This window comes from Vulpes vulpes, chromosome 2, assembly GCF_048418805.1.
Source record: "Vulpes vulpes isolate BD-2025 chromosome 2, VulVul3, whole genome shotgun sequence".
NCBI classification, from domain to species: Eukaryota; Metazoa; Chordata; class Mammalia; order Carnivora; family Canidae; genus Vulpes; species Vulpes vulpes.
Genome location: NC_132781.1, coordinates 42,750,376 through 42,772,442, shown reverse-complemented (window position 1 = coordinate 42,772,442; position 22,067 = coordinate 42,750,376). Strand labels below are relative to the sequence as shown.

General features: G+C 45.4%; 1 protein-coding gene across 7 annotated transcripts in view; it reads left to right on the top strand.

Annotated features, from left to right (window-relative positions):
• The window catches only part of FAM222B (family with sequence similarity 222 member B), a 76,406-nt gene extending 55,000 nt beyond the window's left edge, over positions 1-21,406 (top strand). For 4 of the 7 annotated variants that reach the window (XM_026016117.2, XM_072747817.1, XM_026016118.2 and 1 more), the window contains 2 exons: positions 10,673-10,794; positions 18,881-21,406. In XM_026016117.2, the coding sequence (XP_025871902.1) occupies positions 10,713-10,794; positions 18,881-20,487 (1,689 nt within the window). In that variant the 5' untranslated portion in view covers positions 10,673-10,712 and the 3' untranslated portion in view covers positions 20,488-21,406. The remainder of the gene's footprint in view (positions 1-10,672; positions 10,795-18,880) is intronic. The other 3 variants (XM_026016121.2, XM_072747819.1, XM_072747820.1) reach the window with 1 other exon arrangement.
• Positions 21,407-22,067: the final 661 nt, after the last annotated feature.

Here is a 22,067-nt window from a genome sequence, read left to right as displayed (position 1 = left end):
AAAACTGTCCGTGCTTATTTCCAGAAAGAGTGTATCTATCAAGGGCACCTAGATGGCTCAGATGTTTGAGTGTGTGCTTTCGGCTCAAGTCATGATCTCTGGGTCCTGGAATTAAGCCCCATGTCCTGCTTTTGGCTCAGCAGGGAATCTACTGCTCTTTCTCCCTCTGCCTCTCCTGCTTGTGTTCTCTGTATCTCTGCCTCAAATGAATAAATAAAATCTTAAAAAAAAAGTATAAACTTAAACATCTCACTTTAGTGATTCTTCAGTATATCCTTGACTCTGTACGTTTTAGATTTTTTCAATCATGTTTGTCATTTTTTAAGCAAAAAAAATAAAATCTCATTCCATTTAATTTACATTTTTTATTTTATTTTATATATTTTTAAGATTTTATTTATTTATTCATGAGAGGCGCAGAGAGAGACACAGGCAGAGGCTCCATGCAGGGAGCCTGATACGGGACTTGATCCTGGGACTCCAGGATCACGCCCTGGGCTGAAGGCAGGCACTAAACTACTGAGTCACCCAGACTGTCCAATTTACATTTTTTAAAAAAGATTTTATTTATTCGAGAGAGACAGAGACCTAGGCAGAGGGAGAAGCAGGCTCCCTCTGGGGAGCCTGATGTGGGACTCTATCCCAGGATCCTGGGATCACGCCCTGAGCCAAAGGCAGATGCTCAATCACTGAGCCACCCAGGTGCTCCAATTTATATTTCTTTAAATATTAGATAGTTATTTCTTCACATATTTAGTAGTTGCTTATATTTTTCCATACGACTTTGGAGGGAGCCATGTCTTCATTCCCCTTACATGAATTCAGATGTTGCTGTAGATCCTATCCCTTTTACTGCTTCCATTCATAACTTCAACACTTGTTCAAAATTTTGCTTAAGATATTCTTTGCAGTTTTGATACCCTCTTATGCAGTGTAAATCAGTGTTAATTCTTACATAGCAAAAATACTGATTTATAAATCCCGCTTGAAATGTCTAAATGCAGCAGTGAACTTTGATGGGGTACATTAGACCCAGGAAAGAGACACCTCTGTACCAGGGTCAGGAAACAGGCACACATGGTCCAAACGTTCCCCCTCAGCTTGTTTCAGAATAACACCTTGTAGTTATTTACCCAGTGTCTGCCTTTAAGCCTCTTCAATTTCTGTCATCCTTCAGACTTCAAAGTCAGACTTTAGACTGGGTTCGAGAGCCGCTCTCTGGTGAGGTGATTCTGAGACAATGGAGTCACTAGAGAAATCAGGCCTCTGTTGTACCTAGTACAGTTGAGGGGAGGAGAAAGGGCATGAATAAGCAGCTTGTTTAGCTGTTCTCTAAATACATGCTTGCCAAAATTTCTTGACAGCCTGGTAAATTCTTAAAATTCTTTTTCTGTGTTGGAGCTGTGGGCTGTATAAGTTTACATAAGCTAACTGGGGAACTGCCATTTCTGTTTTTATCAGAATGAATAATACCGGTCTTGGTCTGACTTGTTTTGCGCTCAAGGCCTATTAAAGGTCTTTCTAGATATCCTAAGACTTAAAATTGTACCCAACTTTGATATCTTTTTGACAGATTACCTTTTAAAAAAATAGTTTGGGTCTGTTGCTTCAGGTTCCCCATCTGGGTGTGAGATCAGTACTTCTCTGTCACTGGGCAGCTTTTCGCGGATTCAAGGACTCAAGGCTTTGAAGATTAAAAAATGCCACAAATTGTAACATATTTGAAGTGTATTTCATCTGAATAATAATTAGAAACTGGTTTGATACAAAACAAGTTTCTACAGAAGATTATAAAAGGAGGGGGTGCTTGGGTGGCTCAGGTCATGATCCTAGGACTCTGGGATTAAGTCCTGCAACAGGCTCCCTTCTTGGCAGGGAGCCTGCCTCTCCTTCTCCCTCTGCCTGCTGCTCCCCCTGCTTATGCTCTCTCTCTCAAATAAGTAAAATCTTGGGGCACCTGGGTGGCTCAAATCACTTAAGTGTCTGCCTTCTGCCCAGGTCATGATCCTAGGGTCCTGGAATGAAGCCTTGCATCGGGCTCCCTGCTGAGCAGGGAGCCTGCTTCTCCCCCTACTTGTGTTCTCCCTCTCTCTCTCTCTCTCTCTCTGTGTGAAATAAATAAAATATTTTAAAAAATAAGTTAAATCTTAAAAAAAAACTATAACAGGTAAAAATTCAATATTTGTGTCTTTATCTCAAGGAAGTAGTTTCTTTTGGTTTTTTGTTCTCCTTGTCTTGCTGGACACAGTCCCAGGTACTTGTGAGTAAAATTCTATCCTGACAGCACTGCTATGATTATGAATGTAGTTAAATGCAAAGGCCAGTCTTTCTGAGGTGGTTCATCTTAAGTTATAGTGATCCAGTCCTGATGGGCCTTTGGAAATTTAAGCTCTGTTACATTCCATGATGAAAAATTCCAAGTTCTGATTTAGCTGCCTACAACGGACATAGCCTGCATTTTCACACTTCTGGGAACACTGATTTCTACTTAAAGGAGATTAAAGTACAGAAATCAAATGATACTTTTCAATACAGTGTAAATAAAGAGCAGTATTTAGAGCAGGACTTTTTTTTTTTAATATTTTATTTATTTATTCATGAGAGACACACAGAGAGAGGCAGAGACATAGGCAGAGAGAGAAGCAGGCTTCCTGCGGGGAGCCTGATGTGAGACTCGATCCTGGAACCCCAGGATCACGCCCTGAGCCAAAGGCAGATGCTCAACCACTGAGCCACCCAGGTGTCCCTTAAAAAATATTTTATTTATGTGAGAGACGGAATGAAAGTACAAGGTGGGGGAGAGAGGGGCAGAGGGAGAAGCAGACTCCTCACTGATCAGGAAGCCCAATGCCAGACATGATCCCAGGACCCGGGGATCATGACCTGAGCCAAAGGCAGAGATGCTTAACTGACTGAGCCATTTGGGCACCCTGGGGCTTTTTTTTTTTTTTTTTTTTTAAGTTAATTAATTATTTTTCTGGTGGTTGACATCTTTATTGCTTTGGAGATGGGGGGCAGGTGCTCAAGAGTTCTTGGTGTGGCAAGCTGCTTCTTCGTAACCATCACAGGCATCTGGCTGCACAGGATGGCAGCGGCTCTGTGAACGGCAGCCATGTGCAGATCTGGACAGCACTTGTTCTTGCATACCATGTGTCCGATGCTGCTGAGGGTGGCATTCCTGTTAGTGGTGGTCTGCTCATAGGAGGTGGAGTGTTTTCATTGCCTGAATCTCGGCTTCAGGGCAGCCCGGGTGGCTCAGCAGTTTAGCACCGCCTTCAGCCCAGGGCCTGATCCTGGCTGGAGACCTGGGATCAAGTCCCACGTCAGGCTCCCTGTATGGAAACTGCTTCTCCCTCTGCCTATGTATCTCTCTCTCTCTCTCAGTCTCTCATGAACAAATAAATAAAATCTTAAAAAAAAAAAAATCTCGGCTTCATGAACACCACCACAAACCTTTGCTGTTGCCCACCAGCTCCACACTGATTGGCCTGTTGTAGTGGAAGAAGTCGTGAGCCTTCAGGTTATTGGATTTGGTGCTATGTGTCTGCTTGTTCCTTTTGATCAGGAAGCTGGAGTAGTTGTACAAGACCATTCATTGCAGGTGGGTGGATATGGTGGCAGCTCTTCTCACTATGGCAGCGAGAGCTGGAAAGAGCTGCCCAGGCATTTTTTATCTCTTCTGTCCTCTCACAGAGTGAAGGTACCTGCCCCACGCACATGCACAGGCACTTGTTGGCACTTGTATTATCCATATGTCTCAAGGATGTAAATTCACATAATTTCCAGACCCTGAGATTAAAATATATGCTATTTTCTTCAGGAATGTGAGTCAGTGGTATTTATTCAGTATCTGTTATGTGATAATCTTGTTCCTGATTCTGGAACTTAGAAGGATAAAATAAAAGACAGCCTCTGGTCTAGGGAAGCTCACTCACAAGTTGAAAGGTTAGGATGTCCAGGAAGAATACTCTACCAGTACCAGAATAACACCTTCAAGAGAAAGCACTGGGTCATAGAGGAGTTAAATAATTACAGGATCCAGGAAAGAGAATCCTTGCTGAAGAAGAGAGCACCTTTAGGGATTTAGGGTGGGGTGAGACCCGGAAAGGAAGAGGACCTGTTGTCATAGATTTTAAAGGGCAGTTAGTAGAGGAGTAATGTTTTCAAACCCCTAAGTAGGGATGGATTGCAGTATGGGTGGTTCTGGGCTTTCAAAATTGTAAGCCCTTGGGCACCTGGCTGGCTCAGTCCATGGAGCATGTGACTCTTGATCTTGGGTCCTGAGATTGAGCCTCACATTGGTAAGTAAGAGATTACTTAAAAAAAAAATGTAGGGGTGCCTGGGTGGCTCAGTTTGTTAAGCATCTGCCTTCAGCTCAGTTCATGATCCCAGGGTCCTGGGATTGAGCCCCGTGTTGGGCTCCTTGCTCAGCCCCTGGCCTCTGCTCACCAAGGGAGTCTGTTTCTCCCTCTCCCTCTATCCTTCCCCCCTGCACACACTTTCTCTCTCTCTCTCTCTCTCTCTCTCTCAAATAGATAAATAAAATCTTAAAAAAAAAAGTAAGCCCAGAGTGAACATTTGTTCTCTCTGCCTCCCTAGAGTTGTGAGGTCACAATTCCAAGTGAATTTTAGCGCCCCTGTGGGTTAAAGATAGAAAAGAAAGATGTCTTTGAGCAATGGCTGAACTTTATTCAGGTTGAGTAATTAGTGAAAAGTTCAATATAATTGGAAGTTCATGGTTAAACCTGGACTGACAAAATTACCTGTTGAATAGATTATTTTATTGTAACAGACAATAGAGATGACTGATTTTTCAGAGTCTGATTTGATAAACATGTAATTTTTGCTGTCTTTCCCCCTGTATTTTCCCCAGAGCAGTATTTTGGTGTTTCTCTTAGGTTTTTTTTTTTTTTTTTTTTTTTTAAGATTTTATTTATTTATTCATGAGCAATGCACAGAGAGAGAGAGAGAGAGAGGCAGAGACACAGGCAGAGGGAGAAGCAGGCTCCATGCAGGGAGCCCGACGTGGAACTTGATCCCGGGTCTCCAGGATCAAGCCCTGGGCTGCAGGTGGCACCAAACCGCTGTGCCACCAGGGTTGCCTGTTCTCTTAGGTTTTAGCCAAATTTCTTGGACACCCCCCTGCCCCAGAGTTAAGAAACAGAGCAGGAAGATAAAACTTTTTTCCTCCTTATCAAAAAGTAGTCTTTTAAAATAAGCCTAATTTAACTCACAGATGAGAAGGCTTTATTCAGAGATGCTGAGGACTCTTAAATTAATTCAGTTTCATGGTATTAATCATATTCTCTTACGATGCATGTCCACAGGATTATCACTGTTGAATGTATTTTATAAAATGAAGTCAAATAAGGAGCATAAGGTTTTCTTTCTTTACCTGTGGTCACAGAGATGGCAGTGGTATCAATTTCAGTTTTTAATTAAAGACCACAAATGACAAATTAAAAAATTTTAACCACAGCATGAATCAGAAACTTGGCCAGTCAACCTTTTTTTTTTTTTTTTTTTTTGAGGAGATATTTTTGAAGGTAGAGGTTGCAGGCAGGGAAGGGAAAGCAAGAGAGGGAATTGGCAAAGAAATGTAGTGGGAGGCAGTGGATTGTGGGTGGTGAAACTGGGCTGGAAGTGATGGCTCTAGACTTACTTCACCTCACCCCAGAGCCCTAAGTAAAAATAAATCTTTTTTTTTTTTTAAGATTTAATTTATTTATTCATGAGAGAGACAGAAAGAGAAAGGCAGAGACATAGGCAGAGGGAGAAGCAGGCTCCCTATGGGGAGCACGATGCAGGACTCCATCCCAGGACCCTGCAACCATGCCCTGAGCTGAAGGCAGATGGTCAACCATTGAGCCACTCAAGTGTAATAAATCTCTTTCTATCACTTGATTTTCTCTCTACCTTTCAGTGGTCTTAAGCATAAGCAGGGACAGTCAGCACAAACACAACTGGGGTTTTCTTACAGTCACAGAGAGAGTCCTTTATCAGATGCGCCCAGGAAAGCAGAATGTGACAGCACAACACTATATAACCTCTGGGAGTCTTCTGACAGGGATTGGGGAGAGGGACATGGAGGGGAACAGATGGAAGTACTTTTGAATTTTCCCAGTGGGCACAAGGGTTTTGTTTCTTAATTAGAGGTAGTCTGAGAAGTGCTTGCACTGGTGCTGATAACCCTAGTAGAGTTTGAACACCTTCGTTCTGAATTTACTGTGATATAGTCCCCCTGCTTAGGGAGTAGACCAGCTGGCAGCAGGAAAGCTGGCTGAGAGCTCACTTGGCCTGAGCTCTAGATTACTACTTGATTCTGTTTTGAAGTCAGGACTTGAATTTTGATGTCCCTTTAGAAGGTAATGCTAGTGTTGATTTCTGGATCTACTTGTGCTTCTGGAAGTATCAACTGTAAAATTATATATATGGAATTTGCTTTTTAGAAAAACCCAGGTGGTAATCAAAATGTGTGGGTGGTTTGAAGTTGTTGTTTTAAGATTTATTTCCTTATTTTTAGAGAGGGAAAGATTGTGTAAGTGGATGGAGGGCCAGAGGGAGAGAGAGAGTCCTTTAAGCAGACTCCCCGCTAAGTGTGGAGCCTGACCCAGGGCTCCATCCCAGGATCCTGAGATCATGACCTGGGCCGAAATTAAGAGTCAGATGCTTAACCCAACCAGGCACCCCTGGTTTGAGGTTTTTATTTTATTTTTTTAAAGATTTTATTTATTCATGAGAGACACAGAGAGAGAGAGGCAGAGACACAGGCAGAGGGAGAAGCAGGCTCCCCGCAGGGAGCCTGTTGTTGGAGTTGCTCCCAAAACTCCAGGATCACACCCTGGGCCTAAGGCAGGTGCTAAATCACTGAGCCACCCAGGGATTCCCTGGTTTGAGGTTTTTAAGTAAAAGGCCTATGCTCAGTTACCAGGCTGAGGAGTTCTTTATTCCAGAGGAGTTCTTTATTCTGCCCAGTTACTTCCTTCCTGTTCATTACAAACCTTGCCATATTCCCTGCCTTTCCTGACCTTGCAGAATCTGATTTTTTTTTTTTTTAAGATTTTATTTATTCATGAGAAACACAGAGAGAGAGAGGCAGAAACATGGGCAGAAGGAGAAGTAGGCTCCAAGCAGGAAACCTAACCTGGGAATCCATCCCGGGTCTCCAGGATCACGCCCTGGGCTGAAATGCGGCACTAAACTGCTGAACCCCCCAGGCTGCCCCAGAATCTGGTTCTTTTTTTTTTTTTTTTTTAAAGATTTATTTATGGGATCCCTGGGTGGCGCAGCAGTTTAGCGCCTGCCTTTGGCCCAGGGCGCGATCCTGGAGACCCGGGATCGAATCCCACATCAGGCTCCCGGTGCATGGAGCCTGCTTCTCCCTCTGCCTGTGTCTCTGCCTCTCTCTCTCTCTCTCTCTCTCTCTATCATAAATAAATGAAAATTAAAAAAAAATTTTTTTAAGATTTATTTATGACAGACATAGAGGCAGAGACACAGGCAGAGGGAGAAGCAGGCTCCATGCAGGGAGCCCAACGTGGGACTTGATCCAGGGTCTCCAGAATCACACCCTGGGCCGAAGGCAGCGCCAAACTGCTGGGCCACCGGGACTGCCCCCAGAATCTGATTCCTTTTTTTTTTTTTCTCTTCAGAATCTGATTCTCAACTTCAGTTGAGACTGTTTGAGGAGCTTGAAGTTTTCCTTAAGTACAGAGGACAGTTTTTTGGAAAGGAAGGCAGAGATAGATCCTAAACTCTTAAAGAAAGGGTCACAAATTGGAGGCTGTACTCTTAGTAGTAGCCTAGATGATGAGTTTTCTAAACTTTCTGGGTGGTTCCTGTTGGGGACATCATCACGGAGGGCACCAAGCTCTGGTATCTTTCTTCCTCAATCACCCTCTCCTGCCTAAACTAAAAATTGACTTTCCGGAGTCTGTTGTTGTTGTTTTTGTTGTTGTTGTTGCTGTAAACTCTACACCCAATATGGGGCCTGAACTCACAACCCCAAGATAAAGAGCTGCATGCTTTACTGACTAAGCCAGCCAGGCACCCCGACTTTCTGCAGTCTTTACAGAATTCACCTATTATTCTTGCTCCTTTGTTTGCTATTAATAAATCCATTACTGTGTCTGCCACAGTTTAGCTGTTTTAATTGTCTCATCTTCTTCCAATTGAAATCCACAGTTGTGATTTGAGGGGTGGTATGTTATGGTCAAATATGTTATAGGATCCACAGCCCCCCACACTCATCTCCTCCTGGTTGTAGGCAGCAAGATTTAATAGATACACCGGAGATTGCAGTGATCATGCATAGATTGGTTTCTTCCCAAAAGTACAGGGAAAGAGTATATCTGGAAGACAGCTTAGGGAATGTGTTCTCTGAACCTCTCTATCTTTACAGCATCGCTGCTGTCCAGATGAAGTACAAGGCATGGAGGTGAAGTGTGCTTGGCTCTTTGGAGGAGCTATAAAGAGACCACTGTGGCTGAAAATAGAATCAGCAGGAGGGGCAGAAAGGTTGGAAATAGTAGTAACAGGTCATGGTAGGCCTTGTGGACCTGTTAGGATTTTTGTATTGTATTCAAAGTGAAATGGGGAATCATTGGAGATTTTTGAGTTGATATGATTTCTAATTTAAAAAGTAAATTACTCTGGCTGCTGTGTAGGGAGTAGACTGGTGATAACAAGAGTGGAACAGAGAAACCATTTAGAAGACTATTGTAGTAATCCAGGCTAGAGATGATGATATGACAAGTGAAATTATTACCCATCTCCAAGCAAGGTTGGGAGACCTAATTAAGAAAACCTCACCGATGCCCCTCATGCAGTCCTTTTAACAACATTAGGCTCCAGTATCCAATAATTCCCTTCTGTTCCTGGGATTTTGCCCTCTCCTATATTAGGACCGTAGGGAGAGGTTATTAAATAAAGAACAGCTTTCACAGGGGAAGGGATTGTAAGCAGTACCTCACTCACTTGACCCCAACAGAAGCCTTTTTATTTCTTGAGGCACTGCAGTTGGTGCGCTGGGTACATTCTGTTATCCCACCCACCGGAGACCCGAAAAAGCAGAATCTATGCCCAAACTTTTGGGCAGCTCTGTTCTCACTGAGGCATTCAATCTTCAGTTCTTTCTGCATTTGCTATCTTAGACACAGTTTGAGCAGCTTCTTTTACAAACTGTCTTTTCAGCTACCTGGCCTTGCAAGCTGGAGCTCTTTGATACTCATCAGGACAAGATAGTTTCACATACAGAGGGCCCTCAAAGAGAAAGAAAGAGGATTTGTGGTCTTTGTTTATACTTGAGCTCTTTTCCCACTCTTTTGTTGGGATTAGAGCCTTAACATGCCACCTTGATTTCTGGGTTTTGCAATAAGGGAAAGGATTCATGTATTTTATAGTGCATTATACTTGTTTGAGAAAAGCTTGGTCCTTGGTACACAGGAAGCTCACATTGCTCTTCCCTACAGAAGGCCACATCAGATCTGCTTTCTTGGGCAGTTCTTGTTGGTAGACATCACTGAGGAAACCAGGCCATCTTGACATAATGTCAGGATTACCTACCTAGGGAGGGCTGCTGGTAGCCTTCTACCTCCTTGATTTATTCTGGGAACAATGCTTTTTTTTTTTTTTTTTCTTTTTTTCTAGGGTCTAGGGTAGGGGGTCTAATTGTGTGATAGGCAATAGGAAAGGTAAATCCCAGAAACTTAGAAATGGAATTTGATTTAACAGTAGTTAATTGTGTCTCCTAGGATGCTTTGCTCCTTCTTCCTTCTAGAAGTGAGCTCAGATTACTGCCATCACAAGTTGGACTTTGGGTGCCTTTGCCGCTCATACACTGTACTGCTTTTGGAAATGTCTGACTGCCCCTGCCCCAACCAGGTCTGTAAATAGACTGAGCCAGGTCCTGTGAAGGCCAGCTCTCTTCAAGAACCCTGTCCTATTTTTAGGGAAAAATAATTTTTCCCTTCACCTCAGCTAGAATCTGCCCTAGCCTTTCTGCTCCTGCCTTAGCTGGGGCACAGATGAGAGCTAGTATGCCATGTATCTGGCAACCCTGTGGCCCTGCCCAAAAGCAGTATGGAGAGGCCATCTATAGGAAATGCACATGCTAAAAGTGCATCCACAGCTTGTGAGCATAAAAGATAGGTACCTTATTTTCCAGTTACTTGTGTGGATAGGTATTTCCAGTTTTTATTTTCTCTCCACCCATGCATCTGTGCTGACTGTAACACTGTTTTATTTTATTTTATTTTATTTTATTTTATTTTATTTTATTTTATTTTATTTATTATTTTTTTAGTGATTTTATTTATTCACTCATGAGAGACACACAGAGAGAGAGACACAGGCAGAGGGAGAAGCAGGCTCCATGGAGGGAGCCCGACGTGGGACTCGATCCCGGGTCTCCAGGATCAGGCCCTGGGCTGAAGGCAGCGCTAAACCGCTGAGCCACCCAGGCTGCCCTGAAACACCATTTTGGCCATAGTAATAGTTGGGAGCAAATTGGTGCTACAGATAAAGACATAGATGTATTTTCATCCAACATGCTGCTAATTAAATTGTTTGTCTATTTAAACTTGGCCTCTGCTGCTCATATATGATGTCCCTGGTATCTTCCTTGAGTGAATTGCCTTGTATTCCATAACCTTGTTTTTTTATTCATTGCAGTGTGAGTGACTGCCCCATGTTGTGTTGATGCCAGTCTGCCATGCTAGCCTGTCTACCAGGGCCAGGTGACCTGTCCTTTCAGCTTCTTTCTCACACGCAGATGAACACTGGACTTCAGAAATGTAAGTAATCTGGATCCCAGGGATGGATGTGATCTTTATTTTGTCCCTACATTTGGGTGTAATACGGAGGCACATCAGAGGGGCATGTTGACTCTGAACTTTGGTACCTCTAAGCTCTTCTTCAGCAAAGACAGCAAGAAAGCAGCTGCCAGACTTACCAGCACTGTGGACACTTTGCTGATCAGAGAGATCTTCTTAAAATACTAGAATTCCTCAGGGTGTATCATCTTAATTATAATTGTGCTGATAGCTATATGTTGAGCAACAAAACTATAAGGAGTTTTACAGGATATGTATGTCACCCTTCAAAAAGATGTTTTGGTGGGGATCCATGGGTGGCTTAGTGGTTTAGTGCCTGCCTTCAGCCCAGGGCATGATCCTGGAGTCCTGGGATCAAGTTGCGCATCAGGCTTCCTGCATGGATCCTGTTTTTCCCTCTGCCTGTGTCTCTGCCTGTCTCTCTCTCTGTGTGTCTCTTATGAATAAATAAATAAAACTTAAAAAAGATGTTTCAGCTTGAACCCCCATGAGGGATTGAATGAAAACTCACACTCTTGATTACTTACTGTATCTCTGAAACAACCTGTTTACCCTTTTCTGTTGTTTTGGACACTCTGAGCATTCTCTACCATGGAAATAGTTCTCTTTGGCTCTTCTCTCTGCCAAACCAGTGACCTCAGTTCACAAGTAAAGAAGCTCTAACCTCTGGAAGTGATAGGGAGCTACCTTTCTCGGGCTCTCTGGGTATATTCCTGCTAATAAACTTGCCTACAAGATTGAACTTTTGAGAACTATTAGATTCCCCCCCCCCCTTTTTTTTTAATAGTAAACTCTACGCCCAACATGGGGCTTGGACTCATGACCCTGAGATCAAGAGTTGCATGCTCTACTGACTGAGCCAGCCAGAAGCCCCAGATTCTTATCTTAAATTGGCTGGAATTGGGGCTTTATACCTCATATTTTCCCAGATTCCTGGTTTCTATCCCTGCACTACAAGGATATGCAAGGAAAAGATTCTGTTCCTAGTTCATTACCATGTACAGTTTCTTTAAGTATAAAATTGGCCCTCAATTTGGATAGACCTTTCAGAGCAAAGGGGGAAGTCACTGAGGCATCTAGGCTTTACCCTTTAATAGAAAAGGTGCATTAGCACCTCACCCAAATCCTTTATGACAGAGGCTGGTAAACTTCTTCCATAAAAGGCCAGATAGCAAATATTTTAGGCTTTGTGGGCCAGATGGCCCCTGTTGCGTCTACTCAGAGCTGCTGTTATAGGGCAAAGGCAGCTATGGACTACATGTAAACAAACGAGTATGGCTGTGTTCTGATAAAACTTTTTACAAAAATATAGCAGCTGTATTTTGGCCCATAGGCTGTAGTTTGCTGACCCCTGTTATGTCCTGCTATGTGAGATCATCTTCAGAAGTTAAAAATTATCTAGCCTCTTGACTTCCTTTCTTTGAAGGAGAGTAAGACTCGGAGCCTGGCTAGTTCTGGAATTTAGCCAATGAATCCAACTCAATGTCAGAGCTGAAAGCAACAGTCTTCCTTGTGCAGCTGCTTGACCCAATAGGCAAGCTATGCTATGCTGTACCAGCTTTTTCTCCAGTCTTTCTCTTAATAAATGATGATTGGGTAATAAAGTTGTACATGCTCTCTGGCCACTGAAATCTGAATGCTAACTGCATTTTGACTGGTTCTGGGGTTCCAGGGATATAACTAGAGAAGGGAGTATACTTAAAGCATGACAGAAAAGCCCATTGACTTTCTTCTAGGTTTCTTGATGTACTCAAACAGCTTTACCCAGGGATGGGATATCATGGGTAACCCATTTGGGAGGAAGAGCAAATGGGCAGCTTTATCTTGGGTGCTGATTTTGGATCTCCACTCCCTTTCTCCCCAAAGCAGTCTCAAAGTAGCCTCTGCCAACCACTGTCTTCAAATTTTATTCAAGAATTGAGATAACCTTCTTCCTTGGATTCAGGGTTCTGTTTGGGGGATAGTGTAATGGAATCCCTTTGTCTCATTTAGTTTCTATCCTTAAATATACCGAAGCCTTTGCAGAGAAGAAAACTTGGTGGTGCTTTAAGCCTACTTGCTCTCTTCTCACCTCTCCCAAAATGTTTAAGAAAAAAAATTCTGCCACGTCACTTATTGTTGTTAGCATGAAACATTTCAGGATGAGGTGGAGCTTAAACTCCCTCCTTTGGGAACCCCCACCAAGGCCCTGCTCAGAGCCGAGACCTCTCAGCTACAGAGAGCTTTAAACCAGTTTTTGGACTCTGCTCTTCAGCCTTTCTCTGCCCCTCATCCTCAGGAGGGTCTTATGAGTTGTTAGATACAGAACTTGGTGTCTGGTAGGGTGGGGATGGGGTACAGATGTTTATAGATTATTGTGCTTTGTATTGTAAGAGTTCAAGGCAAGAGAGATGGATCAGGGGTCAAGAGATAGGATGTGTGGCATCTTGGCCCACACTCTTAAGTCACCTGGTTAATTGCTTTCTCCAGGCCTAACCCACCACAGGTACAGAATCATAGGATCGATCCCTTCTGACCCTAGCATTTCTCATCTCCTCTTCTTTTCTTTGTGTGTAGGAGGATGTAATGCATTTCCCATCCTAGATGTGTCATTTGCTGTGGGGTAGTCTGGATTAAAGAACATCTTGGCTTTGGTGGGTCCTGCACTTGCTAGGGGACCATAGTTGGGGTTAGGTGGATGCCCTCCTAGAGCTTTTCTAGATTGTATATTCCATGATGTCACTTGCTTTGAGAATTCTCAGCAGTTTTGGAACGTTACTTGGGAAAACTTCCACTGACCTATCTTTTCCCAATTCCCTAGAAAATTGTTTTTTTTGAATATTTTTTTCTTCATTAACCCCAAGCCTCTACTCCTACTTCTCCAGCTCACCATCAGGTATATTGTAGTGGCTCAATAAATATTGCTAGGTGAGTGGCTGAAATGATCAAACGTCGTTGGTCCTCAAATCATCCTTTAAAAATTTTTTTTTATTTTTAAAGATTTTATTCATTTATTTGAGACAGAGCACAGAGGGGAGTGTGAGAGGGAGAAGCAGACTCCCCACTGAGCAGAGAGCCTCATGAGAGGCTTGATCCCAGGACCCTGAGATCAGGACCCAAGGCGAAGGCAGATGCTTAACCAACTGAGCCACCCAGGCACGCCCTCAAATCATTTCTGAGACAAAGGTCAAAATTACCCAGGTTTGCTATTACTTTCTATGCCTATCTGCCCCCTGGTGGAAGGGCCTGGAAATGGTGAATTAGCCCTCTTGGTAAACCCATAGAAATTTCAGAAATTTCTAAATTTCTGAAAATTAGCTAAATTATTTTAGCTAATAATTGTTGATTGCTTAATGTGTGCCAGGCACTATTTCAAGTATATTTATCTATGTTCTCATTCATTCCTCAATGATCCCATATGAGAAACTCTTCTCTTTCTTTTTTTTTTTTTAACTTTTTTTTTTTTTTTTTTTTTAATTTATTTATGATAGTCACACAGAGAGAGGGGCAGAGACATAGGCAGAGGGAGAAGCAGGCTCCATGTACCGGGAGCCGGACGTGGGATTCGATCCTGGGTCTCCAGGATCGCGCCCTGGGCCAAAGGCAGGCGCCAAACCGCTGCGCCACCCAGGGATCCCTTATCTTTCTTTTGAATGTCACATTACTGTTCAGTGACTAGGCTAGAACTTACTCTTGGGTCAGACTCCAAAGCCGGTGTTTGAAACACTGCCTGTGCCTCTCCACCTATTGATAGTTTCCTGCTGCATATGATACTTGTGTCTTCTGACCTTCAAAATAGAAAGATAAACAGGGAGGCCCCTGTGAGGAAAATGGGATTCAGGGAGATTCTCCCCCTCACACCCCTACCCCGCTGCTGCTTCCTGTAGTCCCTGCAATAGATGACACTGCTTTCTGCTACATTTAACTCCCAAACTCAAATCCAGAGGGATTTCTTGGTCAGTTTACTTTTCCCTGTGTGTAGACTCCACCAAACCTGCTATCCTTGAATAATAACTTCTGATAGTTAGGGTTCCTGTTTACAGAGCTTTTTTTCCTATTCAGTGAATCTCTTGATCTTAGTAATTCGGTGAGGTAGAGGGATACTTATGTGTCTCAGTTGGTTAAGTATTTGACTCTTGGTTTCAGCTCAGGTCATGATCTCAGGGTCGTGAGATCCAGCCCTGCCTCCCACTCCTGCTTGGAATTCCCTTTCCCTCTGCCCCTCCTGTCCGTGCATTCTCTCTCTCTCTCTCTCTCTCTCTCTCTCTCTCACACACACACACACACACACACACACACACAAATAAAATAAAGGGGTGTCTGGGTGGCTCAGTGGTTGGGTGGCTCAGTTGTTGAGCGTTTGCCTTCTGCTCAAGGCGTGATCCCAGGATCTGGGATCGAATCCCACATCGGGCTCCCTGCGTGGAGCCTGCTTCTCCCTCTGCGTCTGCCTCTGCCTCTCTGTGTGTGTTTCTCATTAATAAGTAAATAAAATATTTAATAAAATAAAATAAATACATAAAATCTTTTTTAAAAATTCTGTGAGGGATCCCTGGGTGGCGCAGCGGTTTGGCGCCTGCCTTTGGCCCAGGGCGCGATCCTGGAGATCTGGGATCGAATCCCACGTCGGGCTCCCGGTGCATGGAGCCTGCTTCTCCCTCTGCCTGTGTCTCTGCCTCTCTCTCTCTCACTGTGTGCCTATCATAAATAAATAAAAATTAAAAAAAAAAAAAAAAAAAACTTAAAAATTCTGTGAGGTACAACAAGCAGGTATCATCCCTATGTATATGAAGAATGAGACCCTCAGTAGTAGGTAATAAAGCTAGTATTTGAATCTGGATCTCTCTAACTTTGTTCTAACCATAGATGCCCTAATCTCTCTCTCTCTTTTTTTTTTTTTTAAGATTTTATTTATTTACTTGAAAGAGAGAGAGTGCACGGATGCATACATGAGCTAGGGAGGGGCAGAGGGAGAGGGAATCTCAAGCTGACTCCATGCTAAGTGTGGAGCCTTACTACCTCTCAGTCTTACTACCCTGAGATCATGACCTGAGCTGAAATGAAGAGTCAGTTGCTTAAATGACTTGAGCTACCTAAGTGCCCCCACAGATTCCCTATTCTGTACACTGCCTTATGTCCTGATCAGTGATATCTTTGGTACCAGGTATTTAAATAAGCTGGTTATGGGGGAACCTGGCTGAATCAGTCTGTAGAGCATATGACTCTTGATCTCAGGGTTGTGAGTTTGAGCCACATGTTGGGCATATAGCTTACTTTAAAAAATAATAAAAATAAATAAGTTGCTTACAAAGCTGTGGTATCTGTGTTAGCTGTATACTTAAGGGAAGATGTTATAGAAGAAAGCTTCCAGGGTGCCTGTGTGGGAGTAAGATAAAGTGTAAAGAAAGCTTTTTTTTTTTTTTTTTTTTTTAAAGGGCTGGGCTTATGTCTTGTACATGAGGTGGGTGGTACTGGATTCCAAGAATGTAGTCTCTTTTTTGTCCAATATACTCATCTCATCCTTGAGATTCTTTAACAAACATACTATAGCCTGTATCCACCCTTCCTAGCCTTACTTCCTTGTGATTCTGATTCCTTTATTTGACTACTCTCATCACCACTGTCAACATCTGCAGAAGCAGGACAAAAAGAACTAATTGGTGTAAGTGTCCCATTCCATACTCCTGAATCAAGCCAAGCTACCTTCCGGTGGGGGCGGTGGGGACACCCTGAGACTTGGTACTGACTTGGAAACAAAGGATTCTGTTGGTCAGCAGGCCGCTGTACCACCCTGTCTTACCTGGCCTGCAAGGAGAGAAGCCCACCAACACTGAGGAAGGCCCAGGGGCAGGCCTGTATTACCTGTCTGGACTAAAATCCAGCGGCTTTGGACTGCCACGACTCAGCTGAGCCCAAGGTGTCTGGGCAGAATAGAACTTATACTGACGGCACTTGCTGAGTCCACTACATGTCTGCTCTGGGTAAGGCGCTGGGCTAGGAGTGTCACATGATCTTGGCCGGTCAGACACCTAATGGCTGATGTGGGCAGCTTCTAATGGAATGCTGCTGCCTTGAAGGACTATTAGTGATCCCAGATTCTTTGGTATTTTCTTATCTAGGAGAATGTAGTGAGGGTCAGAAACTGGCCCCACTCTATGGAGACTGATGCCCATTGAGGGTCAGTGGCTTATAAGAAGCAGCAGAACACAGACTCTTCTCTCAGGGCTTTGATTCTGCTCACCAGCTACTGCTACCTAATGGATAGAAGATTTCTGGGCGTCTTTTGCCTCCCTCTCCCTTCCTGGCCTCAACTGTCACTGTCACATTCATCCTTTTAAGCTTCTTCAAATCAGTCATCTTACAAACATTTCATTTATGGACAGAGCATCTATTCTGTATGCAGTGAATAAAGCAGACCTCAAACACGTGGGAGTGCCCTACTGCACTGAGTTATTGTGCCCCTGAAAGCACAACTCTTTCCTGTACTCTTTTGCTTAGTTCTGCCTTGGTGAGCGTGGGACCAAATCTCTCTGTGCCTTGTGGAGTTGAGCTCTCTTTTCATGCCTCTGAGAGCAGCATTTTCTAAGCAGTTGCTGCCAGGCTAACCAGCCACGCCACTCAATGAAGGCAACTGTGCCCTCTTCCTTCTTGCACACTCCTTGAGCCCCTTCCCTTTCATTTGATGCCCAGTGATGTGACTGAATGGGATCTTGGGCCAAGGCAGCTGAGGCCACCAGCTGGGTATTCGGTCAGCTTAGTCTTGCTGTGTCCTGGCTGCCTTCTGCAAGGGGGAGAAATAGGGCGGGAGTTAGCTACTTGAGCCTAGGCTCCCGGCCAGGCCCTTTCCTTCTGCTGGGGCAGTCTGTGGACTTGTTCAGCAAACTTTTACTAAGCTTCCTCTGTGTATACTTAAGAGACCCCTACCTCAGAAAGGGAGAAGAGAGCTGAGACCTTTTGCAGGAGCCTGGCATCCTTAAAGAGCTCTTGTTCTCAGAGCCTTTTCCTTTTTGACTAGAAGTCTGACATCCGCCCGAGCCCCCTGATGGGTGGCCACTGGAGATGGGAACAGAGAGACTGTTAACATTAATGAGGCACATTGAGTGGGTATTTCCGCAGTCTCGAAGGCAGGTTTTTCCTCTTTCATTTTGGAAAGTGACAGCTGACAAGGGCCAAATACAGACTATTTTTGGCTCTCAGAACTTTAAGATTCTCTGAATCCTTTCTTCTCAACTCCCTCCCTGCTGCCCTGTCATTATTGTCACACCCCCCCCCCCCCACACACACACACACACAAGGAAATAAAGCCTTTTGATCTTCACCCAATCAGGCAAAGAGTAAGCTGTAAACAAAAGTGAACTTGTGACATAAGGCTTAGGGGAGGGATGTTGGCAGCTTATTCCTCTGCTCCTGAAAAAGAAGCATCCTGTTTGCTGTGCCAGGATGCCCACCCAGTGGGTATGGTGCCCTAGCTGCCAGGGCACAAGGGAAAGCTGCTTCCTCCCTGGCTGCCACAGACTGAAGAGGTGCCACTCTGGGTGCCCTCTTTACCTCGATGTCCTGGGGAAGGGACTGAGTTGAATGGCCACAGAGGGCCCTGACAAGCAGCTCTGTGTAGAACCTTCACCCCCCAAGGCCAGCATGGGTGGTAGGGACTTGGAGAGAGTACCATATACGGGAACCAACCCTCAATTAACCTTTGTGAGAATTGGCCAGGTTCTGGCTCTCCAGAATCCAGGACTTTGAAAGTTCCTCTGTTGATCTGATCTTTGGTGGCCTCATTTATAAATGAGAATCCTTGATAGTAGCTGCCTTCTAAAGCAGGAGTGAGGATTCATTGAGATAGCCTGTCACTCAGCACCAGGCCTGCCCAGTTACAAGTACTGACTAAACATTAGCAGTGCTCATTACTATAGGGGCTCAGTAAGACTGGGTCTAAGATGAAGACTAGAACTTCTTTATCCCCTGCTCCACCTAATGCCCTCAAAAGGGGAATCTAGAAGGGCTGGTTGGCTTGGCACTCATGAGCTCCCTCTCCTTCTTTGCTCTCCTTACCCTTCTCTCTCTCTAGGGGACACTACACAGAAAATGAGAGCTGCTCACTATCCTACCCCAGCCGAATTGGACGCGTATGCTAAGAAGGTCGCAAACAACCCACTGACTATAAAAATCTTCCCCAACAGTGTGAAGGTTCCCCAGCGGAAACACGTTCGTCGTACTGTGAACGGCCTCGACACATCAGCCCAGCGCTACAGCCCCTACCCGACTCAGGCTGCCACCAAGGCAGGCCTGCTTGCCATTGTCAAAGTGCCAGCCAAAAGCATACTCAAGGACTTTGACGGCACCCGAGCCCGATTGCTCCCTGAGGCCATCATGAACCCCCCAGTGGCGCCCTATGCTACTGTGGCACCCAGCACTTTAGCCCACCCCCAGGCCCAGGCTCTGGCCCGCCAGCAGGCCCTGCAGCATGCACAGACCCTGGCCCATGCCCCTCCCCAGACGCTGCAGCACCCTCAGGGTATCCCGCCACCCCAGGCGCTGTCCCACCCTCAGAGCCTCCAGCAGCCTCAGGGCCTGGGCCACCCTCAGCCCATGGCCCAAACCCAGGGCCTGGTCCACCCTCCAGCCCTGTCTCACCAGGGTCTCCAGCACCCCCCCAATCCCTTGCTGCATGGAGGTCGGAAGATGCCAGACTCAGATGCCCCCCCGAATGTGACCGTGTCTACCTCAACTATCCCCCTTTCAATGGCGGCCACCCTGCAGCACAGCCAGCCCCCGGACCTGAGCAGCATCGTGCACCAGATCAACCAGTTTTGCCAGACGAGGGCAGGCATCAGCACTACCTCAGTGTGTGAGGGCCAGATCGCCAATCCCAGCCCCATTAGTCGCAGTCTGCTCATCAATGCAAGCACCCGGGTGTCGACCCACAGCGTCCCCACGCCAATGCCTTCATGTGTGGTCAATCCCATGGAGCACACCCATGCGGCCACAGCCGCACTGCCTGCCGCAGGCCCTGTCAACCTGCCCACAGGCATCTCTCGAGCCCCCACTGGCTACCCTAGCGACCTCAAGCCAGTCGCCTGGAACCAGCACCAGCTGGCTCACCTACAGCAGATGTGCAGTGAGGCTGGTGGGACGCCGGCCCCTGGCCTGACAGGCAAGCATGCAGCAGGACGCGAGTTGGCAGGGCCTGGCTTTGTGGGCAAGGCCCCTGCCTACCCGCAGGAACTCTGCCTGGCACAGTCCTTCCATCTGAAGCCACCCCTGGAGAAGCCAACCCCATCCCCGCCCGTCAACGGCCTGGCAGCCCCACTGGCCTACCCCAATGGTCACTACTTCCAACCCCTGTGGAACAACATTCTGCCCACTCCCAATAGCGACAGCTCGGGGTCTCAGGACCTCGCCATGCCGTTCCATGGTGGGCAGCCCACGGGTGCACCCCTTGACTGTGGGACGGCTGCTGGGGCCCACTACCGAGCAGGGACTGGGGGCGGTCCAGTGGCAAGCCAGAACAGCTTGATGCAAACAGTGGATTACCTAAGTGGGGATTTCCAGCAGGCCTGCTTTCGAGAACAGAGCCTGGCCATGCTGAGCAAGGCCCACCGAGCCCCTGGCAACCGAGCCCCTGATCCCACAGATAGTCGAAATCTTCATATTCAGCACCCTGGGTATAGATAGGTAGCCCTGCTGCCCTCCACAAGCTACACATCATACATCACCCTCCTAGGTTTAGACTTACTTTGGAGTCATTGGATAGTTTCAAATTTTTCGCTCCTCCAATGTGATCATTCTTAGATGTCTAAGGGAATTTGGTGGGATCTAATTGAGGACATCAGGGGATGCCCTGTGCCCTCATCCTCCCCTCCACCATCCCCAGTAACTTCTGGGTTTATGTTAGGCCCTAACCCCAACTCCAGGCTTTTCTCTCTGCTGCCAATCAATCCCTTTACCTTGGCTGTTTCCCACCAGCCACCTCCTGTCTTCTTGCACCTCTGCCTGTTCCCCTCAGGACTGAGGTGTGGGTAAGGTAAGGGCCCTGGGTGAGGCAGCTGTAGGCGCCCAGACCCTTAAGCTAGGCCTCTCCCTGTCTGTCTCTTTGGGACTAAGAAGCCAGACTTCCCAAGTGCTCTGGAAGCAAATTCCTTGTTCACCCAAAGATCTCAAATCAAACTCACCCAGTCTTCACCTCCTCCCACTCCCCTCCATTCCTCAGGGCTTTGTTTTACATCTACATGGATTCCAGAGCCACTGCGCTTGTTCTTGCTACTCCTCAAGGGCACCCTGCAGGTACTTGGCCATAGCCTTGAGACGTGGGGAAAAGATCCTTGTATTGGTCTTAGTTCCTGACACCCACCCTCCCCCGGCCCCTTCCAGCCCTAGAGAAAGGTAGTAAGGTAGTGAGCATTCAGCCAACCCAAGATCCTTTGTGACCCAAGATCCCTTTGTCACTGGTGTCACTCTCCTAACTCACTTGCTGCTCCCATCCCTTACGCCCCTCCAAAACCTAAGCAAAACAAAACAGGATCTTATGGAACTAGGTAGGTGAAGGATGATCACATTGGGGTTTGGAATTAAAAACACCAAAAAAAAAAAAAAATGCATTTGGTTCTCTCTACACTGGCTAAGAATATTGCTCTACACTGTAAGTTTTAAATGTCCTGTTTCTGTATGAATGTAGTGTGGGTTTGAGTAGCGTTGTGTGAGCGGCCCCACAGGTACATTCACCCTCTAGTCACCTCCTATTGCAGCCCCAGTTTAATGAAGAAAGAAAGAAAGGAAAAAAAAAAAAAAAACACAAAGCCTTAAGCTCTTTGAATTCTTCCTTTACCAAATGAGCATGGTTCTAACAGCTGGAGGTGGATCTACATGGAAAACAGCCCCTCCCGCCCTTGCCCATCCTTCACCCCATGCTCGATGTGTCTCACTCCCAAGTGGCAAATAGTTGGCTAGAAATTTAAACTTTTCTGTAACTTTAAATTTAGATCGTTTTGTAATTTTTTGCACCCTTCTGTTAAAGATACATAGTTGGGGTCTTTTTTTTTTTTCTTTTCCTTTTTAAACCAAATAAGCCCTTACCTTTCCTCTTGTCTCTGGGGAATGTTAGCTGATGTTCTATTTAAGATTTGGGGTTTTGTTTACTATACTATCCACTGTTCTTTAGCCAGAAATTCTCTAGTGATCTGAAGCAATGTGACTGAAGACCAGTTTATAAATTATGTGTTGGCAAGTTGCCTTATATTTAAAAAGAGAAAAAAAGA